Consider the following 19,637-nt stretch of genomic DNA (forward strand, 5'->3'; position numbering starts at 1 on the left):
ATCTCGGACGAAGAAGCGGAGGATAAGGGCTGTTCCATCATGGCTTCGGACAGCGAGGAGTGGCCAGGCTCACACGCCTCCTCCTCGGCCCAGGAATCCAGCAGGACCCGCGCCGAGTCGGAGGGGAACTAACGCCTCCTCACACAGGCCGCCGACCGCCTCGGGCTTGAGTGGTCACCGCCCCTGAGCAGGCTCCCAACAGACTCCACGCCGCACCTTTGCCCGCCCTCGCGAGATGGCGGTCTAAGCTGGTGCTCCCGCCTAAGGCCTGCAGAACTACTTCCGCCTGTGTTGGCCACGCCTATACCGCCGCCGGCCAAGCCGCATCTGCTCTGCATTCCATGGCCGTCTGACAGACAGAGGCTGTTTCAGATCTGCGAAGCCCAAGCCATGAATCTCTTTCTGCCTCGTCGCGCTAGCTCCTCTGCAGGCCGCCCAGGTGACCAGCCTCCTGCACGAGCCTCTTCACAGCGCCCAGCTCAACAAGCCAGACTTCTCAGCGTCGACAGGACGGCCGCCCTCGATCGGCTCAGACAGCCGCCGCGAGACCGCCGCCTCCTGCGGCCTCGGCCTATGATTGTATTGAAACCTGAGCAACCGAAGTCCTCCTAGCTTTTTTGAGAAAACGACGGCTCAGTCCCACCACGGCCGGACCACCGTCAAAGCTTCGCCCCCTGTCAGTCCCCTTCTCTCAGGCTACTGCAGTGGTGGATTCAGCAGCCAACAAGCCGGTGATATTACCCGTTTGCCTGCACTCAAACGCCCTGTGTTCGCCCCTACACACAAGCATTGCACATCCCGTGTCCCTATCAGAGCACACTCACATAAGCGGTTACGACCCGCTCGAGTGTTAGAGTTAATAAACGCGCCCACGAGCCCGTGCGCGCGCCCCTCCTCTGCCCGCTCTGTCACACGGCCAGCTGTATGTAAGTCCCCTACGCCCCCTGTCAGTCCCCTTCTCTCAGGCTACTGCAGTGGTGGATTCAGCAGCCAAAAAGCCGGTGATATTACCCGCTTGCCTGCACTCAAACTACAAATAAAGCCTTATGTGTAGAAAATGTGCCCACAATTCAGTGTTCACCCCTACACACAAGCATTACACGTCCCGTGTCCCTACCAGAGCACACTCACATAAAGCGGTTACGACCCGCTCGAGTGTTAGGGTTAATAAACGCACCCACCTAATCCGTGCGGCGCCCATTCTCTGGCCGCTCTGTCACACGACCAGCCTTATGTGTAGAAAATGTGCCCACAATCTAGTGTTCACCTCTACACACAAGCATTACACGCTCCGTGTCCCCATCAGAGCACACTCAAAAGCGGTTACTGAACCACTCGAGTGTTAGAGTCAATAAATGCGCTCACGAATACGTGCGCGCACCCATTCTCTGCCCGCTCTGTCACACAGCCAGCAAACACTTCTCTGTATGTAAGTCCCGTGCTCGTGGCTATGCTTGCGCATCACTTAACAGACGTGACTCTTTCCCCATTCACCTCAATCGGAAGTCACTCACAGAACAGCCTGTCCATGCTGTCTGCGAGCAGTCCAGCATAAGCACAGTAAGCCGCTCACACATTCTGTTCAGCGCTGTGTGCGGCAATCAGAGCGATTTGGCCATTCACCCTCTAACATTACGCTTCAAAGCGTGGGAAGATATTCCAGGGATATCCGAATGGGTGTTAAGCACAATAAAACAGGGCTATTTGCTACAGTTCGATCGCCGTCCTCCTTGCTTCAGAGCTGCTCGAAACTACTTTGAACACGGAAGCAGCGTGCATGCTTCGCTCAGAAATAGCAAACCTTCTGTGCAAAAGGGCCATAGAGAGAGTGCCGCCTCCCCTGAGCGAAGTCGGGGTTTTACAGCCGTTATTTTCTTGTCCCCAAGAAAGACAGCGGCCTCAGACCAATATTAGATCTCAGGGTTTTGAACAAAGCGCTTGCAAAAAGACCGCTCAAAATGCTTACAACCAGCAAACTCCTCGCAGCATGTGCGCCAGGGGACTGGTTTATTTCTCTCGATCTGAAAAATGCATACTTTCAGATTCAGATAAATCCCCGTCACAGGCCATTCTTGAGATTCGCCGACGGCCAGGTTTATCAATACACCGTCCTTCCGCTCGGCCTGTCCTTAGCACCGGTACTTTCACGAAGCGCATGGACGCTGGCGCCGCACTCCCTGCGGAGTCAGGGTTTGCGAATTCTGAACTATTTGGACGATTGGCTGATTTTGGCACAATCACATACGGAGCTTCTGTCTCACAGGACAGTTCTCCTCAGTCATCTGAACAGTTTGGGCCTTGCAGTCAATTGGACCAAGAGCTCACTACAGCCCAGTCAGGCAATTTCCTTCCTTGGAATAGAACTAGACTCAGTGGCTATGACGGCTCGCTTATCTACACAGCTGCGCCGTGTGCAGCTGACTAGCCGCGTCATTTCAGATGAACAGCCTCACACCTCTGAAGAAATTTCAGAGAGTGCTAGGCTACATGGCCTCAGCCGCAGCAGTACTTCAGCTGGGTTTACTGCACATCGCTCGCTTCAGCATTGGCTAAACACCCGCTGCCTCGCCGGGCTTGGGCCACAGGCCGCCAGCCCATCAAGGTGACTCAGACCTGTATTTCAGCTCTGCAGCCCTGGACAGTGGCCGAATGGTATCAGCGGGGAGTTACAATGGGAGCTGTATCTCGCCGAAAGTCATCTCGACAGACGCGCCCAACACGGGTTGGGGCGCGGTCTGCGAGGGCTCTCCGGTTTTCGGCCTATGGTCAGTTCAGGAAAAGCTCCTTCACATAAATTGTCTGGAAATGATAGCGGTCGAGTACGCCGCCGGCGCTTTCTCCCGGTCATTCAGGGTCACCACGCCCTGGTCCGCTCGGACAACAGATCTGTGGTATCCTACCTAAACCTTCAGGGCGGTGTCAGATCCAGGAACCTCTTCCATCTGATCGAAACACATACTGAGTTGGTCCCAGTGCCACCTGCGCCGCTGAGGGCGACGCACGTGCCAGGCCACCTGAACGACGGCCCGGACAGACTGTCCAGAGACAATATTCCCCAGGGGAATGGTCCCTGCACGCTCAAACAGTCCAGACGTTATGGCACCTATTCGGCAGAGCGGAGATAGACCTCTTTGCGCCCAAAGAGAACTCTCACTGCCCAATATTTTTCTCGAAGCGAGGACACGCTGGCCCAGGACTGGCCCAGACGCCCGCTTTACGCCTTCCCTCCTGTCTCGCTATTGCCACAGGTAATGCAGAGGATCAGGGAAACGCGTCACTCGGTGCTCCTCATAGCCCCGCGTTGGGAGAATCAATGGTTCCCGGAGCTTACGCAGCTGTCACTGACAGCGCCGTGGCCCATCCCAGTGAGAGCAGATTTCCTCTCTCAAGCTCGCGGCACAATCTGGCATCCCCACCCAGAGCGCTGGGCGCTGCATGCGTGGGTGATCAACGACTACCTGTCGCTCTGCCAGAAGGAGTAATAAACACCATCATACACGCTTCCACGAGAAGACTCTATGCGTCAAAATGGTCTGTGTTCTCAAAATGGTGCACCGACCGAGACCTGGACCCGCGGACATGTGGGGTGTCGTCGCTGCTCGTATTTCTACAAGAGCTGCTGGATAAGGGCAGATCCCCATCCACGCTCAAAGTGTATGTGGCGGCCGTTGCGGCGTTCGCTGAACCCCTGAACAGGCCAGTCATGGGGTAAAAACGAGCTGGTCATCCGCTTCCTCAGGGGAGCTAGAAGGATGAACCCCCGCGCTCCCATCGGTTCCTATCTGGGATCTTTCTATAGTTCTCGAAACTATGAAAGCCCCCTTTCGAACCACTTCAATCCGTGGATTTGAAATACCTTTCACTCAAAACCGTTTTCTGACTGCCCTGTCATCAGTCAAACGTGTGGGAGACCTTCACGCTGTCTGTCAGCCTGCGTGTCTTGAGTTTGGACCAAGTGACTCCAAGGTCATTTTAAAGCCTAGACACGGCTATGTTCCCAAGGTGATCGGTACTCCTTTCAGAGCACAGGTCATTTCCCTATCGGCGCTGCCAGCACCGATAGCGAATCGCGACGCCAATCTCCTTTGCCCGGTCAGAGCACTGAGATTGTATACTGCGCGCTCCGCCGCTTTCAGACGCTCTGAGCAGCTTTTCGCTTCGCTCGGAGGGCACACCAAAGGTCTCGCGCTCGAAACAGACACTATCTAGATGGATAGTGGACGCTATTGCTGCTGCATACGCGTCAAAAGACCTGCCATGCCCGTTGGGCATTAGGGCTCACTCCACTAGAGGCATGGCATCCTCGTGGGCATGGTCCAGCGGGATTTCCATTCACGACATATGTGTGGCAGCGGGATGGACTTCCCTCCACCTTTGTCAGATTTTACAATATGGAAGTGCCCGCTCTGCAGGCAAAACTACTAGCGGTTTAATACGCTACAGCTCCCCTGGTGAGCTGCACTGATGGGACACATTCCACACAGACCGGCACCGCCGCTCTGTCGTTCCTTCCCACTATGTGCTTATGTATTACACAATCAATGACCCGCATTCTTGCCGGCCAAATATTATTTCCCCACTCATAAGGGCTCCCCGGTCCCCCTTAATTCCCTGGGGCTCATACAGTGGATGCTTGGCGCGCATGGCGTTGACAATGGGTTCCCGTGAGCGTAAGCTAGCTTACGCAATACGAGAGAACCTCTCGTAAGAGAACGTATCGGTTACCTAACGTAACCTCGGTTCTCTCTAGATGAGGGAACGAGTATTGCGTAGCCGGCCGTGCTCGCGCCACGAGCGACTTTTCGCTTCAGTCAATGAAAACCAGGGTTCCAGCCTACGAACTACACTTATATGCACTCTAGTCACGCCCATTTTGGCGGGCTTTGTTGCAGTGAGCGCGGACGCCTCTCATTGGATGCGAGTTCGCCCAAGCTCGTCTATAGGCTGCAGCAGTTGCCGCAGAGCAACCTATGAGCTCGCTAGCTAGCCCGCTCAAGGTCTGCAGCTGCCGCACTGCGTTGACAATGGATACAAAAATTAAGGATAATTTTTTGGCTTCAATATCTTAGAAAAGATGAATCTTTCCCGTAGCGTAAGCTAGCTTACGCAATACTCGTTCCCTCATCTAGAGAGAACCGAGGTTACGTTAGGTAACCGATACGTTTTTGTCCATACAATTAAGTCAATGGGTTCCAAAACTTTCAAGCTCCTAAAAGGACATAAAAACACATAAAAGTAATCCATACAACTGTAGTGGTTTAATCCATGTCTTCTGAAGCGATATGATGAAAGATTGGGTAAGAAACAACGCGTCAACAAGTTTCTCTCATGAACGCGGAGAGCTGGGCAGAAGTGAAGCTTTTTGGTGAATAAGGACTGCAATTTTGCTTTGTTTCTCACTCAAAGTGATTGTAACACCAGCATCCAAAACACAAAGTATGCTGGTCTTTTTTAGCAGGTTTGCATTGCATTTTTATTTGAATATTTACAGACAATTAAGCACTTCTCTATGCATCTGTTTTCAGAGTATACTGCGGCAGTCCAAGCTGCGCTCCATCAGTAAGTCAGACACCAAGCTTCATGAGATGAACAGACTCAACTGCAATGGCAAGAGTATGTACTGTACAATCACATTTATTAAAGCTTTACAGTCCCTAGTTCTTTACATATACCTGTAGTTTGGGGGGCAAAGTGTAGGCATGGAAACAGCTTGCATTTTGTGAGTTTTTATTGCCACCTTAGGATATGTAAATGAGGGGGTTTACTCTGTAGTGATTGGCATGTGTCTGCTGCCCTTTGCCTATGCAGTTTCGAGAAAATATTTGTATTATCTCTTTAAATATCTTAAAGGATAATTAACTAAAAAATACAAATTCTGCAATAATTTACCCACACTTGTGTTTGTTCCAAACCAGTATGACTCTATTTCTTCTGTGGAACACGAAAGGAGATGTTATGGCAGTATGTTATTTTCAGACACCATTCACTTTCATTCCATATAATGAAAGTGAATGGTGACTGAGACTGTCATTCAGGTTTGTAACAACATGAGGGTGAGTAAGTTATGGCAGAATTTAAATTTTTGGGTGAACTATTTCTTTAATTATATTGGTTCTCAGATTTGAAACTCTTCATCTTGGTTAACTGATCTACTACTTCCTGTAGAATCTTCTAAGAAGAACCGTCCGGCCAGCATGGATCTGCTCCTTCTCCCAAGCCGTCGCTCAAATTCTGACCTGCGTTCTCAGGGCCGCCAGCTGCCTCAGATCCCCTCTGGTGAGGACGGGGAACACACATATGCTGAGGTGGGCCGCCGCTCCTCACCCACACGTGGTTCTGAGGAGGCCCGCTACGGAGTCGGAGGTAGAGCAGGAGAGACGGACACTCCCGCCCCACCGGCAGTCCCTGCTAATACCCCAGCTCCTCCTGATCCTGATGAGAACTGCATGGAAGGCGGGATCCAAGAGGCAGAGACAATCCCCCAGGTGGTAAACACGCCCCCTCAACCCCAGGAGACAGTGGAATATGCCTGCATCAGAAAGGTCCGGAGAGTCGACAAAGCAGCCCAGAAGAGGGACAATGGGACGGAGACAGAGGAGGGGCTCGGACAAGAGCAACGACACAGCAGTGGGGATATTCGGAATGCCCCTCCCACACACCCAGCCCTGCCTCCATCGCACCCACACAGTCAGAAGATCCCTCGAAAAAATGTGGAGGCCTTCAACCTTCCCTCTTTTCCTAAGGTAGACAGAAAAGAATGGGAGATGCATCATATTGGCTTTATACGAATATTAATACTCTGTCCTTGGGCAATGAACAAGAAAATACGTTATTTTCATGGGTGCACTAAACGCAACGACCATGCATTGCGTCTTATAAAATGTTTGTGAGAGGACTAATTCAAAGCAAAGATGTTATGCCAATGCAAAGCGCAAGTGGCCCTGGGTTGGAGTCTGTGGGCGTATGCGTGCAAACTGTGGGTGTATTGTATGTTAATGAAGTGGTACAAATCACAATTAGCTGTTTTCCTGAGAAATAGGTCAAGACGTCTGAGAACCACATAAGGAGAGATTCAATGTCATAGAAATTAGGGATGGGCATTATTGTGTAATTTTTTGATCGAGTACTCTAACCCACAAAAAAACGAGTAATCGCTTACTGGTAAATCTAAATGCAAGTTAAAAAAAAAAACAGTTGTGACACGTACATTAAATTTCTACTTTGTTTTATTCACAAATGTTACCTAGAACTGTTTACAAAATAAGTTAACTTCAACAAACTATGCTTTTCTTTTCAAATGAACTGAAAAAATTTAAACAACCAATATGCATAAATAAAAAAAATTTAATATTTTAAAATAACAGCAACATTTTGCACTCACCTGGGGCTTACATAGAATCAAATACTGACGAAATTAAGGTAATGCACATATATAAACTCTTGAGTCTTCATAAAGGCTTTCACATTTTTATCATTTCACATGTTACTATTCAGAAAAACAACTGGTGATAGTTGGCATTTAATGAAATGTGCTTTGTCTGTGCAGAGATATACACACAAACTGGTCTCGTACCGCTTCCAACATAAAAGAAGATCCTTGTCTGTTCGTAGGCATGACTCCAACAAGAACTGAATACCAATAGAGTAAATTTTAATAGAATTTAAATATTACAAGCATTTCCTCACTTGACCACACACTTGTCGAAAGCCATTATAATCCTTCTCTCATTGAATTCCTTGCTGAATCACATACACAGCGCCCCCTTGGTGTTGCTCACCGCAGACAAATGCACAAAGGAAAATCTATTTGCGATATTCGAGTAGTGTTTTTAAAAGTAAACTAGCTGATGCAGAATGATTACTCGATTAGTCGATTACTTGTGCACATCCCTGACATTCAACAAAGATGCAGTTAATGCTCAAAAGAATGTAAGACAAAAATGGCCCTTATTTCCATTTTTCTAATGCATTGGAAACAGCTCATTTACACTGCGTAAAATGTAAACCTTTTACATCGATGTTGCTTGACAGAGAATGGAATATACTGTATAATAGGACACAAACAGCCTAAAAACCTGAGAAGAATATCTGAATTAAATTGCACTTGTGCAAACCCATTCATGCTTTGTGCGCCCTATTTCGTCAACTCCTAAGACCTAGCGCATGCTTGCAAGGAAATACCAAAACTTTATGGCCATGCCCAATGTCTTATTGCATATGACATATTGCATAGCACTGCGCTTATAACTAAGCAGTCTTCAATCGAAAAATTACTCAAATATTTGTATTTATATTTAACTTTTTTAAGATTTAATACTAAAATAATGTGTTCAATAGCATAGTAGTTTTTCTGTGGCATTAAAATTGGTATCGAGAATTATCAAATTTACTTGTCTTGGTATCGACTCATGAAATTTTGGTATCATGACAAACCAATATTCTAAAATGTTATCATATCACATATATCTATATCTATATATATATATATATATATATATATTCAACACATATACACTGTCAGCATTCACATAATTCCACAATTCATAAAGATCTGCAACCGCAGAGATTTAGCTGGGCTACAAATACAAAAGTAGTACAGCAATACATAATAGTGTTGCTGCTGATTGAAGCTATTTGTTGTTATATGTCAACTAATGGACTTCAACTGCCTTTGATTGTGTTTTAAGACTTAAAATGGAAAATCTTAAAAAAGAAGCATGCAGGTAATGGCTTCCTCTTTTTCTGTGTGCCTCAGCACAACAGTGGACTTAAGAAAATGGGTCTCCAATTAAGTATACTGCAAGTGTACTTCATTATTGCATCAATAAGAAATCTGTCCAAATCAATGATACTAGCAAGTGTTTGGAAGTCCATCCACAGCATTCGGGGTATTGCTCGCCCAAAGGCCCTTTACTATGAGGATGATGCAATGAGCAGAAATTTGGAGTAAAACCTCTCAATCACTCAAACCCGGGCAAACAGCCAGACCATAAAATGGGCCAGTCCTAATGTAGACAAAGAGAATTGCTATTGTGAACGAGAGAAGCTACAACAACATGCTAATCTCTGCCTTAAAAATGGCACTGTGATACACCCCATTGCCCACCTTCTGTTGTTCCTGCATAACAATGAGGAGAAAGTGCACAGCAAGCAACAGCCTGTTCTCTTACAGCCACAGTACAGGAATCCCATTAAAGCCAATATCATTAGATACACTGAGTAGTCAGACATGAAGTTAGTATTTAGCGGGGGATTGTAGCCTGATTATGCTACAGGTGCTTATTGTACTGGTAAAATAATTATAAAATATATATCAGCTGACCTTTGTCAAGTCTTTGTGGATTTTTTCTTATCTAGCTTGTGTGGTTGTGTGAAGTTTTTAAAGTGTTTAATGATCTGTTGTTTCTTTGTTCTGATTAATTTGAACTGTCCCTCAAAATTAAACTTAGATTTGTATTTCCTGAAGATGATGTCAGTGCTTGCAAAGCAGACAAAGAATAGTGTTAGGTTTTAGGCATTAGTCCTGCTGCTTTGGCATTGCTGACTAAAAATGGTTATACAAGACCAATCACAATTCAAAAACAAATAGCTATAAGAAAAAAGACCAATTGGAATTCTGAATGCAAATATTACGCTGATAACTGTTGATTCGATTTTGAATGCTGAACATTCTATCAATGCAAGTCAATGGGAGTTTTGCAAATTTTAATATTAAAATTCTTTAGAAGTATAAAGTTTACAAAAACCAAAATAGATAGCACACCTAAGGCTGAAATTATTTTCAAAACAAAGTTTGAATGACTGTCTGTTGATGGGATAGTTCACCCAAAAATACATATTATGTCATAATTTATCTCATTCTCACTTTGTTCCAAACCTGTTTGGGTTTCTATCTTCCATGGAACATAAAAAGTGTCAGGCACAATGTTAGGGAATTACAGCCACAGTCACCATTCACTTAGATTGCATCTTTTTCCATGCAATGTACTGTAAATTAATGGTGACTAAGACTGAACTTAATATGATAACCTTTTCCTTTTTTAGTGAACTATCCCTTTAAGCAGTTCTGGCTGAATTGATGGCAGAGGTTGAGGTTAGGGAATTAGAAGAAACCCTAACCAGAATGTTTGAGTAATATCAATACATGTCTGCTTGCACGCACCATAAAAAGAGGCAATCACAGTTTAAAGCTATGAACTGTGCTTCTAGCGCATTGTTGATGTAATCAGCCTGCATATTAATACATGATGTTCTACTCTGCACTATTCTCCAGTGTGTATTTTTTTAGATGGTGCCTTGTTAAACTATATATGACATCTATTTATTAACTAGTCAATCTTTTTTTTTTTTTTTGTATGTTCAGGAGGCAGTGTTTATGGGAAATGGAGAGCAATACATATGGAAACCTCCGGAAGATGATGAAATCATATTCCAGCACAAACAGATGGGTGTTCTGGGCTCTCACACCGGAGAGAACACGGCAGCATCGGCAGCAGGGGTAAGCATGCTTTTAGTTTTCCACACAGGTCTGAGACACATCCTCCACCTCTCTTTAAATACAGTTAAAAGGGTTCCCATGGTCATGGAAAACTTAGAAATACCAGGGATTTTTAAATTTGTGGTTTCCAGGCCTGGAAAAGAAATGGAAAATAATAAAATCTTAAAAAGCAATGGAAATTTCTATTTGAATATACATTTTGCAGCTAAAATGTTGCTTAAAGATCTCTGCCAGATGCATGTATGTAAATAGACATTTTTCTTTTTATACTTAAAGTACTTTAAAAATATTTATTTGACTAGAAATGGCTCATTATGAGTGTAATCTCTATAAAAAAATGCTTTTAAATATGATAGAATCTAGACACCTTGTCAACTGTGAGGGGTCCCAGTGCCTTAAATCCTTGTAACCTTCAAAACATTACAGACACTTCCTAAATTTGAAAACTGCTTCTAAGTTAACCAGAAACAGCTGGAAACCCACATGTGTATACTTAAAGGGTAAGATTGTTTTTGCAGAAAACCAGACAGCAGGAACTGTAAAAGCAAACATTCAGAGTAATAGATATATACACACATTTTACACCCATAAAAAGGGCTCAATGGTTTGAAAGTTTAACATTTTGAAAAGTATGTTTGCATGTGAATTTTTCTTTTGCATGGAGGTGAACTTTCTGCTGCAGATTTAGGGGCCATTCACTCAGGACCTGTTCGTTCGTCAGTCTGTGCAGTTTTAGTTTTTTCTTCAATTTCAGTTTTTCAATGTAAACACGTGCAAGACAGACGTCTTTGACCATTGCGATACGTCTTGCTGAATTTTAGCGTATTTAACTACGAATGCTTCATTTTAAAGGAATAGTTCACCCAAAAAAGAAAATTCTGTCATTATTTACTTCGCTCCAATCTGTTCTGTGGAATTATGGAATGTGAAATTCAATCAAATGTAGCAGCTGTGTTGATAACATCTAACCTCATTGGTCTCATCGTGTCTTGTGACCAAACGCCATGATGTTTGGTGCACATTTGGTCACGAAATGTGATGAAAACCAATCTAACGTGAAGAATTAAAAAAAAATTACAATTATTATTAAATAATGACTTTAATTTCATTCTGTACATCACACAAAGTGATTGTATCATTTCAGAAGACTTGGAAAATAGTCATGAGTCTAATCGATTACTTTTTCTGTGGTTTTATGGTGGGTTTTTTTGTGCCCTTTTAAAGCCTGGCAGACCGGATATGTTATTCACTTAAAATAAAAATTTACCTTTTGTGTTTAACGCAAGAAAATTATATGGGTTTTTGGGTGATTAAATTATGACAGAATTCTCATTTTTGGATGACATATTCCTTTAAGTCGCTGTGTTAAGTTAAAGGAAATAGTTTAGACAGAAGGAAACTACAACGGACAGTCAGGACTGTTGAGAGTATTATTGGTGCCCCCCTGCCCACCCTCCAAGATCTGTACGTCTCCAGAGTGATGAAACGTGCAGGTATAATCACTCTGGACCTTGTTTTATATTCTATGTCTCACTGTAATGTTCTGTGTGCACTTGTTTCTCCTATCTCCACAAAAAGAAATTCCTTGTGTACGTGAGAACACCGATTCTGAAATATTTTTTAAAACAGCCTTTTAAAGTGTGTTTCGAGACACCTGCATCCTATCTCCACCTGCTGCACCATACCTTTTTTTTTCTTCTTCTTTTTTTTTTTAAACAAATGCCTCCTGTGTGAATGGCCCCTTAGATGATTGGTCTTTTTGTTGCCATGTAGATCACAGAGATGTATTCCAAAGTCTGCAAACCAGGCAAAAAGAAGCGTGGTTCACCCACGGCCACAAGGGATATCAGCGGCTTTAGGACCTTGGCTCGGGGTGATCGAGGTGAGCGTGACGGGGGTTTCAGTGTGGTAGTCAAACCCCAGATCTGGGCCCCGCAGGAGGGCAAAGGCTCGAGAGTGCCTCCTGGCTGCATGGAGGACCACTGCTACGAAGCTGTTAGCACAGAGGAGACAGACCTGGCTTACGAGACCATGGAGGGTGGGGGATGCTGGAGGCGTGACAGACCTCCACCCAATGCCAGTGCCACCTTGCGACCCAAAAGGAAGAGGCCCCAGCAGCCTCTGCAACAACCGCCTCCGCCCCCTCCACCCCCACAGCAGACCCCCAAGCTGCAGCATCTCCCGGCCAAAGCCCTGCTGGTTCCTGGGGAGAGCTTGTACGAGAGCATCCCCGACCTGAAGCAGGGCTCGGCCAGCTCCAGCACAACCACCATCTTTACCTTCAATGACGGCATGGAGATGTATGTCACTGGCCTGTAGGGGGAGCTCTTGGGAACTTTTCTCATTGAAAAGAAACAGAGCTTGAATCTTAAATGGGGATAGTGTCATAACCAATGGGATACACGCAATGCACCACTGCTATATATTTTACATGGGTTCCAAGTATTAGTTAAGCATTACTTGAGTTTTGTAAGTCTAGTTAAAGGTCAGTATTCTTGCAGCACAAAAATGATAGAATGCTTACATGAAAATCTGACTAAATTATATCAGTTAGTCACATGCCTACATCAAGAAGATGAAAAGTATTATCCAGAATCTTTAACCAGCCATAACATATCACCACAGACAACATATCACAACAGACAGTAGCATCACTGGGGAGTTCTGTATAGAAATTTTATGGAATCCTTGTTTATTTTGTCATTGCATGCTTTAGTTTTTGACTAAGTGACCATCGGATATATCATGCGTATATTTGATGCCTAGAAAATCCCAAAGGAGAAAAAAATATGAGCACAAGTCAAAAAAATAAACTTTTGAAGCACAGATTTTAATTCCATTCCTGCGGTTCTCTGTGAGGAGAAAATTGCATTTTGATTTGATAGTGTTAGCAAAGCACCGTCCCCTATTTAAAAAATTAGCTTTCAAGAAGTGGATCTTATTATGAAGCCCATTAAAAAGCTATTGCCAAGCAAAATATGATATATTGACAAAAAACTTATATTTAATGTGTTCATAGATAAGTGGATCCTATTTATCTATTATCTAAAAGATTTAGAAAATACATGGCCCTATTTTTGTAATGTCAAAGCCTCTATTTCTGTTAAAATTAATCAATCAAACATTCTAATTCGATGGGTCAAGCAGTTCTAGTAAATAAGGGAAGTATATTCTTATGAAGCACAAGTGTATCATGCTTAGCATGTTGTTTGTCAAAGACAGTCCCATTATGAAATTAAAATAGCATATTTAAAATCAGTTCAAATTTATAGATGGTTAAATATCAATAAAGAGAGATTACAGAAAGTATTAGCAAAAGCTCAGGAACTGTGAAAGGCATAAATAATTGTGCACAAAAATTGTATGACTTTTGACCGTAGACCCCAATGTCTTTTCATGTTATTTTATGTTTTGGTCATAACATCAATTCAAACTTTCATGACCACAGCACTTTGATGAAGTAAAAGTAAGTGTTTTTTCTTTGTCAATACTGTTTATGCACTTTGCCTGACAAAAAAAGATGCATGCTTTCAAGAAAAAGATACCCTTGCAAAAGGTCAAAAAAGAAAAGAAAAAAAGAGAAAAACTAGCACTGTTGTGTGGTATCAGAGAATGGTTAATTTCTTGCTGTTGTCGGTGGTTTGTTTGATTTCTACGCCTTTTTCTTCACCTAAGAAAGAGCACAATGTGATTCGCTACAAAACAGGGGAGACCAATGAGGACTCGAGGACTCTATTCTTAGAAAATATAACATAATTGGTGAGAAGAAATGTATCACAGACATTCCCTTTCCCCTCTGTCATTACAGAAGCAGTTAGGAGATCCAGGTGTCACACCTATTCTTTAAATAAAGAGGGTGCTGGTGGATCAAAATAAGGTAGAATGAAAATACATTTGATTGTGACAAAATTCTGATATAGGTGGGGATTTAAAAAAATGGCACAATGACTAAGCAATTTGAATTAGTGTATGATGCCCTGTTATGAGTTTACTGGCATGTTGGATCAAAGTGTTTTGAGGTTTTTGATAAGACAGTGACAAGTTTCACCAATGGACAACGTTAAACCATATGTGATCTATAGCACGTCTCTATGGACTACAGCTGCTCTCTCTTGGTGTTTTAGAATCTGCTACTAATGCAATCTGGATTAAATTAGCCCAAATGGCTGGAGCACATATAAAGGGGCTCAAGTCAACCAGATATAATCAAACTGCTTCTCTGAATCAAGCCCTGAGTTGCTATCAAATGTCGGTGCAATGTTGTAAATGTAAATATGCTACAAACAAGTGAACAAGAAAATGCAGAAAAGAGGGAGAGGGAATTTGATATTGGTGTTCCTGAAAGTATTTGTTTCATTCTGGTTGTCCTTTTGGAATGATTTGTTCTCTGGTGAAAAATGATCTCGGCAGTATCTCTGTGAGTTTTGGTTATGTGCTTTGGGATTCTTTTTTTTATTTTCCTCATCATTTTAGCTATACTGTGTATCTCAAAGACCAGTTGAGTTTAGTGTGGCAGCTAATGTTGTGCGTTTGCTTATCAAACAACAGGGTGGTGTGTATTAAAGCTGTGTAAGTAAGTACTAATGTGCAAAAGATTGTAATGTTTTTTTATATCAAAATGACTATTCATAAAAATGTCGGGTCAAGTTTATACTTTTTTAATAAAGTAGTACTTCAAAAAAATACAACAGCATTTATTATCCATTCTTAAAGATACGAGATAATGAGCTGACTGAGACCCCTAGAGAAATAACTATTTAAATCTGTATATTTTTTGTGTAAGCATAACGGAGAGGTACTGTGTATGGAATTGTTAATGTTTAAAACTGTTAACTTGTTGCATTTTTAGAGGTAAACCCATTACAGATTGAATCTTTGTAACATATCAAGGGCCTGATTTTTTTTTTTTTTTTTACAGTAGAAACCTTTTATGTCTCTTGGGTATAACAGAACTATATAAAAATAACTACATAATATACATATGCAGTGGCAAGAAAAAGTTTTCGAACCCTTTGGAATTACCTGCATTTATGTATATATTTGTCTTAAAATCTGGTTTGATTTTACAATATTGAAGTTACAATAATAACAAACACAATCTGTTTTAACTAATAACACACAAATTATTGTATTGTTCTTGTACATACTGAATACATCATTCAAACATTCACAGTGTAAGTTGGAAAAAGTATGTGAACCCGTAGGTTAATGACATCAACAAAAGCTAATTAGAGTTGATAAACTTTCTGAGTTTGCTATTTACATGAAGCATCTGCTGATATGGACCATGCCTCACAAAAAAAGATCTCAGAAGACCTACAATCAAGAATTGTTGGAAAGGGTTACAAAGACATTCTTAGACATTCATCTGTCCATAGTTCAACAAATTGTCTTTAAATGGAGACAATTTAGTACTGTGGCTGCTCTCCCTAGACGTGGCCATCCAGCCAAGAAGACTCAAAGGGCACACTGCAGAATGCTCAATGAGGTAAAAAAAAAAAAAAAAAGAACAGATGAAGTGACAGACAAAGGCTTGAAGGAATCACTGGAATGGTTAACATCACTGTTTTTGGGAAAATGTTTTGTGGAGTTATGAAACTAAGGTTACATTGTTTGGGAAGAACATGCAGCACTATATATGTGAAAAAAGGGCACCGCATACCAACATGAAAACATCATCCCAATGGTGAAGTACGGTGGTGGGAGCATCGTGATTTGGGGATGCTTCAGGGCCTGGACCACTTGCTATTTACTTGCACTTGCAGGAAAAATGTATTCCAAAGTTTATCATGATACCCTACCCAAGATATCAGGATAATGTCAGGGTGATGCAGCAGGACAATTACTCAAAACATCACAGTAAATCCACTACAGAATGGCTTAAAAAAAAGAAAATCCACCTTCTGGAGTGGCCCAGTCAGAGCCCAGATCTTAATCCAATAGATATGCTGTGGAATGACCTCAAGAGAGGCATTCACACCAGACATCCTAAGAATATGGCTGAGCCGAAGCAGTTCTGTAATGCACCAAAATAACTTTTGAACGTTGTGCAAGTCTGACCCGCAGCTCCCGGAATGCGTGGTTGAGGTTAATGCTGCCAAAGGAGGATCAACCAGTAATTAAATCCAAGGGTGCACTTACTTTTTCCACAGCACTGTGAATTTTTAATGGGATGTGTTCAATAAAGACATGTTGTTAGCTTAAGCGCATTGTGTTTGTCCAGTAGCGGTTCTAGCTTGTACACTGTAAACCCGAACAGTACTACTAACCTATAAACATTATCGGTGTAGCAATAAAAAACTGTTATTTAGTTGACCCAACAATAAACTTCTACGTTTTCTTAATGAGTAATGATGTTTTAATTTGATTTGAGTCTATGTTTTTGAGTAAACATTGCCAACTGCATCATATTATATGATATGTCATATATCATGCTCATAAATTAGCGGGCTGTGCTCATGGCATGTGGTGTTGATGCATCACAGGTGACCCAAGTTTGAATCCCGGCTCGTGAGGTTTTTTCACGATTCCATTCCCATTCTTCTCCCCTGTAATGTCATGTCTCCTCTCCACTAAATATGTCATTAAAAGCCTACAAAAGGACAAAAATAAAAATGGCAGAAGATTTATTTTTGTACATTTTTAATTAAAAAATTTATTTCGGGTACTTAAATATTCTTGGGTAATCGGTTACAACATATGTTTTGAGTTTTTTCATCATATCGGGTTTTACAGTGTATGGCGCCCTGGGGCTGCTGGTTGTGGGTGGATGGAGAGGAGATGGCTGGTGGACTTCAAGGCACCCGCTTTTTTCTGCGGACACCCCGTGCCTCCCCTGGCAAAATGCCGCTCCAGGTGGCTGCCCATGTTCCCCATGCCTAAATCTGCCACTGTGTTTGTCTATTCTTGTGACTTATGAAGATGAGATAGCATTTTGTGACAATTAATGCAGAAAACCAGCTAATTCCAAAGGGTTCACATACTTTTTCTTGCCACTGTATACATAAGACATGTGATCCAACAAAAGCATAGTTTTGCTTCTCTGACTTACAAAAGAACCAGATGTGCATCTGTGCTTGATTTGCATTCTGTGATGTCTGTAGGCATCAATGCAAAAGGTTGAGCAAATCTTCTAGAGGACATTTTACTCATTCTAAATCTGGATATAATTAAGCTCTGATTAAACCAGATTTGATTAGTTTATATGCTCAGGTAGATGAGGGATTGCAGAGTTCTTTGTTTACCCTAATTAGCCATTGAAGTTGTAGTCACATCAGCCTTTCACTGTGGTACTTGCCGTTCCTATGACAACTGCCTCACTGTCATGGAATGTTATTTAAAAATTCCTCTCAATTTAGACAAAGTCTCCTTGTATTATTGAAAAAGATTACATTACAAACAGATGGAGGTCACAGGGATTTTTTTTTTCATTCAAATCATCCACTAGAACATATGAACTTGTGTTAAGTGTAGCCTGTTTTCCAACCTCTTACTGTGTGTGTGTGTGTGTGTGTGTGTGTGTGTGTGTGTGTGTGTGTGTGTGTGTGTGTGTGTGTGTATTTGTGTGTGTCACAAGCTTGTATCCAGCTTGCTCTGGGGAAACAAATAGGCCATCCTTAAAACAAAAAGGGTGCAGTCAACATAGCAACTGTCTGCTGTTTTTTTATTGGCTGACTTGTTTCCATAGTAACAGGTTAACCTTGAGGATGCAGTCACAGACCAGTTTGTTGTCTAGGTGAATTTATCATGTACAAGGAGCTCTGCTAAGTCAAGATGCAACCCACATTTTAGAGCCACAGTAACACTGAAAAAAGGATCTGGCTGGTTACCAGTGAGGGTACAATATCGCCTCTATCATTCAGGTTCCTATACAGTTTTAGCAATGCACAGTGCCTTCAGCATATGTTGTTACATATTATTGGGGCAATGGTACATAACATTCCCTTTCAGACCATGCAACAAAAGTTGTCCGTCCTGATCTCCTAATGTAAATAAAAAACATTTGAGAAGATTTAGAATTTTGTTATGTTTTTTTACAACATAAGTATTTTATATGATTAAATACCACATTTTTTTCCTGAGATTAAAAGCCTTATATTTCTCATTTACTGGAATATTTACCCCTTCCATGTCAGTACTGTGTCCACAGTCCTTTAGCACCAGATAGCAGTAATTGCTCTTGTCTGTGTGAGCTTTTCACTTGGAAATTGTAGAATTTTGCCAATACCTCAATGCAAATTTGCTCCAGCTGTGCCAAATTAGATGGAGAGTACAGTATGTGGGGAGCAATTTTCAAGTCAAACCAAATATTCTGATTAAAGTCTGGGCTCTGGCTGGGCCATTTTAAAATACCAACCTTCAAACCATTCCTTCAGAATTTTTGCCAGGTGCTTCGAGTCACAATCCTGCTAGAAAATAGATATTTTCCCTAAATGCAGATCTTCACATTATGGCTCCCTTGAGCCAAAGATATCTGCAAGGGTTGTACAGCTTGGCTCTAGGTTATTTCTTTGACAAGTGCCCTTTTTATTCCAGTTGTACATTAATGTAGAAAAACCTGATCTTTTAAGTTACTTGATTATGCAGATGTGTTTCTATTTTCATTTAATGGATGCCATCCATTTTTTAGAATCTTCTATGTTTTTTCTTCCTCACAACATTACAAAGTCATCTTTTAATTTCCTTACATGTCTTCCTATCTTAGCAGTTCTTGGTAGTTCATTATTCCATCTAAATAGAGCTCGCAAGCAAATGGAATTTTTTCAATTGCATTCTCTCAATAGACTCCTGAAAAGGTCCTTAAGCCGAGTGAATGTAAAGGTTAATTCATTCATTTTAATATTTTACTACTTAGACTGTAGTAACAGCTTGGTTTGATGATATGGATCTTTCCTTTATATCCCATATTATTTGTATTGTATTCTTGTATAATTTCTTTTTAATGTCACATACATTTTGGTTCCACAGTTGTGTCCTTTTGGAACCTGCAAAAAAAGACAGGAGGGGTGATATACTGACTCCTGGTGTTGAGGATGCAGAAGCACAGGGGCTGTCTGGAAAAATGGCTGTAAACTGCTCTCAGAACACTCCCTCTGTTATGCCAATTAGACATTTCTAAAGTGGGGGAGACAAGTCTGAA

General features: G+C 42.2%; 1 protein-coding gene across 2 annotated transcripts in view; it reads left to right on the top strand.

The window, feature by feature from the left end:
- The window catches only part of si:dkey-70p6.1 (uncharacterized protein LOC570575 homolog), a 59,382-nt gene extending 43,937 nt beyond the window's left edge, over window positions 1-15,445 (top strand). Inside the window, exons 4-7 of one of the 2 annotated variants that reach the window (XM_052094715.1) lie at window positions 5,526-5,613; window positions 6,166-6,743; window positions 10,364-10,498; window positions 12,272-15,445. In XM_052094715.1, coding sequence (XP_051950675.1) covers window positions 5,526-5,613; window positions 6,166-6,743; window positions 10,364-10,498; window positions 12,272-12,817 — 1,347 coding nt within the window. In that variant the 3' untranslated portion in view covers window positions 12,818-15,445. The remainder of the gene's footprint in view (window positions 1-5,525; window positions 5,614-6,165; window positions 6,744-10,363; window positions 10,499-12,271) is intronic. The other variant, XM_052094716.1, reaches the window with a different exon arrangement.
- The last annotated feature ends 4,192 nt before the right edge of the window (window positions 15,446-19,637 follow it).

This window comes from Xyrauchen texanus, chromosome 27, assembly GCF_025860055.1.
Source record: "Xyrauchen texanus isolate HMW12.3.18 chromosome 27, RBS_HiC_50CHRs, whole genome shotgun sequence".
NCBI lineage: Eukaryota > Metazoa > Chordata > Actinopteri > Cypriniformes > Catostomidae > Xyrauchen > Xyrauchen texanus.